General features: G+C 45.6%; 1 protein-coding gene across 2 annotated transcripts; it reads right to left on the bottom strand.

The window, feature by feature from the left end:
• Positions 1 to 427: 427 nt before the first annotated feature.
• Positions 428 to 8,577, bottom strand: CHCHD7 (coiled-coil-helix-coiled-coil-helix domain containing 7). 2 transcript variants are annotated; one of them, XM_019548305.1, is made up of 4 exons: positions 8,328 to 8,577; positions 4,775 to 4,845; positions 4,084 to 4,182; positions 428 to 680 (listed from the first exon to the last, which is right to left on the bottom strand). In XM_019548305.1, exons 2-4 carry the CDS (start codon positions 4,826 to 4,828, stop codon positions 579 to 581), a joined length of 255 nt encoding a protein of 84 aa, XP_019403850.1. In that variant the 5' UTR covers positions 4,829 to 4,845; positions 8,328 to 8,577; the 3' UTR covers positions 428 to 578. The 2 variants fall into 2 exon arrangements, with proteins under 2 accessions (XP_019403850.1, XP_019403859.1); XM_019548314.1 differs by lacking the exon at positions 8,328 to 8,577 and having other exon boundaries at positions 4,084 to 4,197; positions 4,767 to 4,843.
• Between the last annotated feature and the right edge of the window lie 118 nt (positions 8,578 to 8,695).

Genomic DNA, 8,695 nt, shown 5'->3' with positions numbered 1-8,695 from the left:
CGGCCCCTCCCACACCCAGTGCCCCATGCTGCAGGTGCATGCAGCCCTGAGTGGGCACAGGCAGCCCCATACAGGCCGTAAGCACCTGCAGTGCAGGGGGTCAAGGAGAGTCGGCTTCCCCACCTGTTTCTTTCCCTGCCTGGGGTCCCCACCCCTCACTTACATGAGCTTCCGGTGCCAGGGCAGCTCAGAAACCCTGGCTGGGGCTTCCAAATGGGGGCACGGCTAAGTGGGCTCTGCTGTTGTTGGAGCCCACCAGGCGTCCCCTGGGTCAAATGACAGGAACTAAAGGGCAGAGAAATATTCATTTTCTACTTTTTTGGGGGGGGCCGTGGGCCCCATAGAATGGTCTCACAGGCCGCATCCAGCCCCGGCCATATTTTGCCCACCCCTGATACAGACAAAGCAAAAAACTCATCTTACCCCAGAGAGGTCAAACTAGTATCTTGGGGAAAGTTATAGTCACAATTTTTTAAAATTTAATAAAATAAAATGCCTAGCTTTTCATCTCCACATATACACAGTACAAGCACAACATTAAGATCAACAAGTCAGTACAAAGCAGTGCAGGTACATAATCAGTATGGCATCTCTATTGACTTCAAGATCTTCTCTCTTTCTTCTGCAGTAGGCATATCTGGTTTCACACCATCTCTCCTCCTTTGCAGCATAATGTTCTGCTGAAAATAGAAGAAATAGAGTATGAGAATACACACAGTTTCTCAGAAGTCTCAGTCTCTGAAAATCAGCAGCTACTGAAAGGGCTTCTCAGAAGAAGTACTTTTTATATCAGAAGCCAGGTATGTAAATCTGATTAGCTGATAACAACTAAGTGAACCGGCATTTAAAAAAGTTAAGATGATCACCTTACTGTTTCAGTAGACACTGAAATTAAATACTGTTCACAAACTACAGAATTCCTTTGGCACAATGTTAGATTAATGCATACTTGTAAGGTCCACAAGAAGTACTGACCAAGCATGATTTGAAAAAGCCTTTCGTTGATGCCTTTTCTCTTTTACTGATAGGGTAGAAGGGGAGATATTCTCATCTGCAGATTGTCCAAATGTACAAGGTTTCCTGCAATATCTCCAACAAAGGTGGGGGAGGGGAAGGAATTCAGAACAAGAGTTCACAGTAGGACACTCCAGAAGGATTTTAAAAAGGAAATTCTGTGTTTTTGTTTTAGTATCCATGTGAAACTGGTATCGGGGTATTTTGTTAGTAATAAGATTTGGACAATACCAGAGGAGAACTGGAGTATTTAAACAGCAGCAGCGGGCCATCAGGGCACTCAGTCAGCTGCAGGCAGAGCTCCCGTTGGGCTACATGTGGCATACCAAGCTGGCCCGGTCTGCTGACACATCTTCAGTCAGGACTGGGCTGGCTCCTGCTGCCACCCAGGGCTCCTGGAACTACAGGCAAGAGTCGCATGCCATTGGGCTGGGCTGGCTCCTGCCTCCATGTGGAGCTAGTCCAGCCTGACGACAGACCACGTGGAGGCAGGAGGCAATCCAGGCCAATGGCATATGGCTCCTCCCTACAGTGCAGAAACGAGCGTAGTCTTGTGCAAGACTTCACTGCCTGTCCGCTGCGATATCTAGGCTCCGGCAAACCAGGCTGGCTCCATGTGCCATGTGTAGCCCCCAGGTCCTGGGAAGCACCATGCATTACTAGGGGGCCTCTGCCTACAGTGGGCATGCTGCTGGCTGATGCAAATGGTAGTGGGGACTGTGCACCATGGGGGGGGAAGAAGGCACAGAGAAGAGGAGGGAATGGAGGAGGTGTGTGGCATCCTGCCCCCACATAATCCACCCACAAGCCCCATATGTATCCTCCCACACCCTTCCCCTAGCCTCCCAAATCTCACACCCTGCATGCCCAGCTGCTAGATGGGACAGGTCCTGCTGACAGAAGCACACAGCAGTTGGGCTTGCAGCCATTGCTCACACCAGTGCTGGGACATGTGGAGGTGGAGGGAGAGGGATGGTGGCAGTAGGATCTATGGGTTTATGGTGATGGCTGGCGCAAAAAAGAAGTAGAGGGGGAAGGGGAGCTCTGGGAAGGAGAGGCTACCAGAGCCAGGCTTGGCCTCACTGCCTGTTTTGGGGGGCAGGGAGCCATATGCCTGCTTACTCCTCCCCGCACTGCACAGTATTCACCAGAGACAGCAGTGGCCGCCACCAGCATTGGGCCCTCAGTGCACTCAGTCTGCTGCAGGGACAGCCTTGCAGCAGTGTCACCCAAGACCCAGAGGCTATGTAGCATACAGAACCAGCTTGGAAGGGAAGGGACTTGCCCAGCTTAGTCCCTGAACCCCAGTCAAGGGCTTCCCAGGAAGGGCACAGGGAACAGAACAGTAAGGGCTTGCACTGCTCAAAAGCACAAAGCAGCAGTTAGGACAGCTGCAGTTGGACCCATGTCCTAGTGCTGGGAAAGAGGCTGCCAGGAAGGAATGGCAGGCAAGCAGGGGCTGAGCACTGCTCACACCAGAAGCAAATACCAGAGTGTATAGATATTTAGAATTTATTTTGTTACATGATAAAGGTACTGGTAGGCTTCCAAATTACTTTAAAATTTAAATACATCAATAAAACATTGCCCAAACTGACTGATTGATCAATCTCTCTCATGGAGTTTCATTTTAATTGCAGGAGGAACAAGGATATTCCATGTTTAAAAAGAGAATTTGGGGGGAAGGGAGTGTTTTTTTTTTTGTTTTTTTTTTAAAAACACAACAAATTAGTGAAGTTGCAATTTTTAAACAGAACACCAGGATCCCTGCTGGTGAGGCAAGTGGTGGGACCCAGGTAATGGAGCCTGCCCAGAGCCAACACCAGGGAACCAGATGGAATGTAGATGAGGTGGTTGAACTCCAGGCCATTAAGGGCTAAAAGGACAAGCTTCAACGGTTCGAAGTGGGCCACCACAATGAGCACATCTTCTGGGCAACAGCTGCCTAGATGTCTTCTGGTGCCCCTGCTCTGCCAGGACAGCAGCGCTGCACAAAGGCCAACTGTGCAGCCATGGCCCACTGGCAGCTGGCCCAGATGTGCAGATGGCTCTGCTATAGTGCCCATACTACAGTCCAGGCAGCTGTGCAGTCCCCATTCGAGTCCAGCAGTCATGCAGCCATGAGACTGCAGAACCAAGGGGGCAGATGCTGTTGCAGGTGGCAGCAGCCTCCACTGCCACAGCACACACAAGGTGCAAGGATCACTCAGGGTTAGGGATGTTTCAGCAGTCCAGCTGGCACAAGGGGCTAATGCCCCCAGATACCAACTGGCTGGGCCTCAGAAGCTCCTGAAGGCAAGTAGCCCTGAGCTACTTGCAACAGCAGCTTTGTATAGTGCTGGGGACAGCACAGGTGCTAGACCCAGCCTTCAGCCAGGGGGAGCAAGGCTTCTGGGAGAAGCTTGGCAGGGTCTGTTTACTTTAAGTAGCACAATTTGTCCCAAATCCAAAGTGCATGTTCAGACACATGTACTGAGGCACAAAATTTGTGCCGCTGCTCCAAACACCTGTGCCTGCATGTGTGGATGTGACCTACAAAGGGGTTTAACTCTACCCACTTAGATATGCATATATTTAATTAAAGCAGTACAAGATTTATACCTTATTACTTTACCACCTAAAAAGTTATGCTAATCATTTTTCATACCTATACAAGTGCTAAACACGTAAAGTAAAAACCACAAAGTACTTGGTAAAACTGCATTAAAGTGGAAACACGAAAAATGTCAATATATGTTAGTAAATAGACTACTGGAATTATATGTAGTTCAAGCAGGCTAAACCATGTTCAGCTTGGGTTACAAAGCTGACCCTAAGTTCTAAATGTAAAAAATCGTAACAAAATATTGTTATACTAATTAGAACATTACATCATTACCACTATCTATAGTAATGCATCATGTAGCACGTAATACTAGACTGTTACAGTTTATACTATATACACTGCACATAGTAATATAATTTTATATAAATTATACATGATTTATTAGATCAACAATAGGAGAATACATCTGTTAAAGTAAAAATATTATACTTAAAATGGAGTTGATTCTACTTGACCCTACTTACCCAAAATTTTCTGCAGTTTTTGTATTTTATAAAATAATTGGTACACATATCCTTTTTGTAGTTATTGTCATCCATGCATTTTCTAGAGGCATCCATTTCCTTTAATATGGGAGATGCATTTATTTCCATCGGCTCTCAAGTGTGACGTGTTATACTTTTTTACTGTCCTCCCCACAGCTTTCTAAGGAGTCCCTAAAGTACTTATAAATACAAAATAAAAAGATAGGTGGCCAACTGAATGCTCTACTTAACAGCTGGCGCAAGGAAACTTTGTAACAAGGACATTCAGGGTAAACCTCTACTTTTCCTAAAAGAACCGAGTCTTAAGCAATGACTTCACCATGCAGACATTTTTTTTTTGCAATTCTTTCTAAAGACTGACCCCATTTAAACCCTGCTTTAAGAGATACAGGAATACATCTTACTGGGATTCAACTCTTCCCTCCCCCCCACCCCAATTTTGACTACAACCATTTCAAAACAGACTACCACTATGTTACTTTCCCTTCCTGAAGAGCAATTTGTTCCTGAATTTACAGTTTTAAGAGCAACTTTCAACTATTTCTGATATGCTTCTCCTAGAAGTGAGTAAATTGTAATACAAATTCTGCTCCCAGGATCAAATATATGGGGAGCTTTCACTTTTCGAAGTTATACATATCCAAGCAGTATGGCAACTGAACCACCTTACCACTATACATGGATTTGTATCTTGGTCTCTATATCGTCGCGCATGTTTGGACATCCTAAGATTTCTTCTTACTGCAAACGAGAGAGAGAGAGAGAAAGAGAGAGAGAGAGAGAGGTTTATTGCATCTGAGCTAGAAGTGCCATTAGTGTTAAGACTCTGATTGTCTGCACTTGCATTTAAGTGCAAACACTAAAATAGCACAGAACTAGCAGATTTTAAATACTACTACTACTGCACATGATCTTAGGTGATGGAACCAGGAGCACAAGACTGCTGGTCTAAGCAGAATGATGCTCTCCATGGGCAACATGCAGTTCTCCAGAAGAACATTTTATATTCCCCTACTGACACAACATGGCTCAGATCCATTTTAGGCTTGACAGGATTCAATTTAAAAATCAATTTCACCTGACACTCAGATGGAAAAAAAGTGTTTCTGTCTGTAATAATCAAAAAATTTACATGAAGACTTGAAATCTAGGACAGACAAGGAAGTTTGTGCAGGAGCTGGGGGCTATGCTGGTACTGGGAGAGTGGGGGAGGGCAGGTAGCAGCAAGGAGTCCAGAGCATTGGCCACTCATTCTACCCAAATCCCAGCCAGACCAGGGACCAAACTCCTACAGAGCCTAGCCCCTCCATGATTGGTGCAGGGGCTGGGCTCTCCATGACTTTGGCCCCTACTCCAATTACAGAGGGGTCAAACTCCTGCAGAGTCAGCCAGGCCCTAACATGATCAGAGCAGAGGCCAAGCTTCTGTGAAGCCTTATCCAGCCCCTCCGTAATCAGGGCAGGAGCAAAAGTCCTGCAGAGGTGAGGCTTTGTGGGTGTTTGACCCCTGTACCAGCTGGGGACCTAGGCAGAGCAAGTGGCCAGCAGCACTGGGCTTCCTGCTGCTGGTACTAGCTCTGTCCCTCCAACTTTCCCTCCCAGCATAGCCTTACCAGAATGGCCTCCAGCTCCTGCAGCAGCTGCTGCGTGCGTACCAAACTCCTGCAGAGCTCTGTAGTTCTGAATTCCAGGAGTTACTGCTTTATCAGCGAGGACTGCTACATAAAAGGGATGTTTTTTGATTTATAGACATTTAATTTTAGTACCAAGTTGTCTGCTCCCAACACCTCTAGTTTTGCACAAGCCTGAAAATTAAAAGTTGATAAAAATAAAATAAATGCTTAAAAACAAGCACTGATATTAGTAGAAATAACAATTTCTGCCAAGTCCACTAGAATTCCCTTTTTGCAACAAACAGCCCTATATAGTGTAGTGCCAAGCTACCTGCTAGTTACTCATATTGGTAAATAAGAGGGTATTCTTGCTGAGGAAGTGGACCTGGCCAGGATGTTTATACTATGACAATCCCTACCTGCTGTAACAGCCCATAAGTACTATTCCCAACAAGTATATATTAGAGAAGTCTTCCAACTCTTCTCCTGCACATCAGTGGTGAGCCTAGCATTTGCTTGACACAGGATTTGGGAAAGCCACATGCATACAAACTCCTCCCAACTTGTGCTAACCCATTCTTCTTTTCCAGACCCCAAGCTAAGCATCCATAAGATTGAACACTGTGTACACAGTTGTATAGACTTGCTACTTGAAATGGCTCTCTCACCAAATAGGAATAGGCTTAGCACCTCTAAAGTCTCCATTATGCCTAAAATTTTTTTTTTTTTTTAAAAAAACAATAAGTGTGATGCTCTGCTTATTAAAACAAGCAACTAAAGTATTGTTAAATTGCTAGACCAGTGTAAAATAAAGACAACTAGTTTAATTTTGAGACAGAGTTCCCCATTTGGTCTACAAATGCTAGATTTACTACAAGCCAAATTAGAGACTTAAAAATACTTTTTTACTATTGACCTGAATAGAATGTATTTACGCTCTATAGATTCATCTCACTTTATGTTAGCAAGATCCTTCTTACTGTTTTTATCACTGCAAAGTCAGTTCAGCTACAGGAGACAGATACTTGTATTGCATGTTGCATATTAGCTGTATTAATTTAACTGCTGGGCCAAATGCTGACACTAAGGGCAAAAATGGGCATCCTTCAGCCTTCCTTACACCTCCCCTCCCAAGTTAAAACACAATAGACAATTTTGCACAAGAGAAACAGCATCTTGCACTTGGTCGTAAGACTGGAGAGCATCCCAAATGGAACATCTTTTACTTAAGTTTGAAATAAACAAACTTACAATTAACTTGTCAAAAATAAAGTAAAATAAAAGAGAACCCCAACTCTTAATACTACCTCTCTCAAACAAATTTAAAAGCATCACATTATATAGCTCTCTCAGCATTTAAACACACATTGGCAATTAACATCATAAGAAAATAGAACTTGTGAGGTCTCTTCCAGCTCATCTAGGGTCAGCCTGCTGCTAAAGGCATGATTGTCTCCAAGTCATCCCAGCTAAGTCTCCACCTAACCTGCACTAGAAAGTTCCTAGGAATGGAGATATGACAGCTTCTCTAGCTATCCTGTTCCAGTCTTTGACCACCCTTATTCTTTTACTGAATTAAAAGAATTCATCTTTGTAGTGAGCCTGAATATGTAGTTACATTGTGTTTCTGAATATTCAGTTTCTTTGCCAGCATTGGTGCCCCCCTCAAAAAAAGAGTCAGGCTGATCCACAGAAATTGAAACATATGCTAGTAAACCAACAATCAATAAAGACCAAAGCTGCAGACATGAGATTTCAGAAGTTTGCCAAAGCATTAGATGCAACTAAAGGCACTGCAATACTTTTAGAAGAAAATGATAAAGTGCCTGGTGCACATTAAGTGCTAACGGGGATGACTCCATGGCACACTGGGGTTCCCTAGCCCTGATGGCAGAAACTGGAAAGCTGTAGTAGCACACTGATCTGGGCTAAACAGCTCAGCTTCTCAGCAGCAGCAGTGATTGCAGGACCTGGTTTTGCTAGAACACATGGCAGGCCATGTTCTGCCTAGCTCTAACTACATAGCACCTTTTCACAAGAAAAAAAAGTTACCTTTTGGTGGAAAAGTCTGTCACAAGGGCAGAGAAAAAGCAGACTCTGCATGTGCTAGCACAAATGCCTGTCACTACACCATGGATTTTAGCTCTGAAACCAATACTGGTGTTATCCATCCAATTCAAGGAACAATACAAAGAACTTCGCAGAGGATTTACTACCGATCACCAACATTTAACAAACCATTTTTATTTGGTTTTGTTCCTATACAGCTGCAGAGTGACTTGGTTTAGGATGGGCAGATACTAAAGAACACCAACCCACATGGAAAAGCGTCTAGGGGATGGGACCATGAGAAACCTCTGCTGCTAGAGAAAGATCCCCCAAGTACTCGAAAACATTTCACAGGCTTTGAAGGACATGCTGCTCACAGTCCCACGCAACTCCTCACTTAACTGGCCAGTAGCAGGGGAAGGAATTTTCCTCAATGACACATTTTGTGCTTTCAGGTACCAAACTAAGGGCTCACCCATCCTACAGCAGCATTTCTCAACCCACTGGTCACGACCCCCGAAAAAGTGAGTTGCCAGAATACACGAAAGGCTCATGAACAAACCTGAAAAACAGATTCTCTTCTAGAGAAGAAAAACGTGGGCAGCCGTGGCTTTTCCTTCGGGGGCTGACAGGTCCAGCCTGCGAGCGGCAGCACACACTGGAGGCAGCCGGTGGGGATCAGCTCCCCGTATTGACAAACGGGTACCGGAACAAGGAAAGCGGGGAACCGCCGGCCTAGAGCTGTCCGCCGCACGAGCCGCCAGCCAGGCGGAGCAGGCCTAGCAGCAGCCAGCACAGTCTCCCGCCAGCCGCTCTCCTGTGCCCGGGCGGCCACCTGGCCCGGCCTCCCCAGCCCAAGCTACTCGGGGGGACCCCGGCGGAAGGGAGAGCGGGAGGGGGAGGTGCCGGTGGCCGGGCCAGCGGCGCGCA

This window comes from Crocodylus porosus, unplaced genomic scaffold (genome assembly GCF_001723895.1).
Source record: "Crocodylus porosus isolate Cpor-Errol unplaced genomic scaffold, CroPor_comp1, whole genome shotgun sequence".
Taxonomy (NCBI): domain Eukaryota; kingdom Metazoa; phylum Chordata; order Crocodylia; family Crocodylidae; genus Crocodylus; species Crocodylus porosus.
The sequence above is the reverse complement of the archived record's forward strand: the minus strand, read 5'-3'. Positions and strand labels throughout refer to the sequence as shown.

Excerpts from the sequence above, each read along its gene's own strand:
- CHCHD7 (XM_019548305.1), bottom strand. The coding sequence starts at position 4,828 with ATGTCCAAACATGCGCGACGATATAGAGACCAAGATACAAATCCATGT. Across the intron at positions 4,183-4,774 it reads ATACAAATCCATGTATAGTG|GAAATGGATGCCTCTAGAAA; the intron begins GTAAGGTGGTTC and ends CCCATATTAAAG. Across the intron at positions 681-4,083 it reads AAAACTGCAGAAAATTTTGG|CAGAACATTATGCTGCAAAG; the intron begins GTAAGTAGGGTC and ends TTCTATTTTCAG.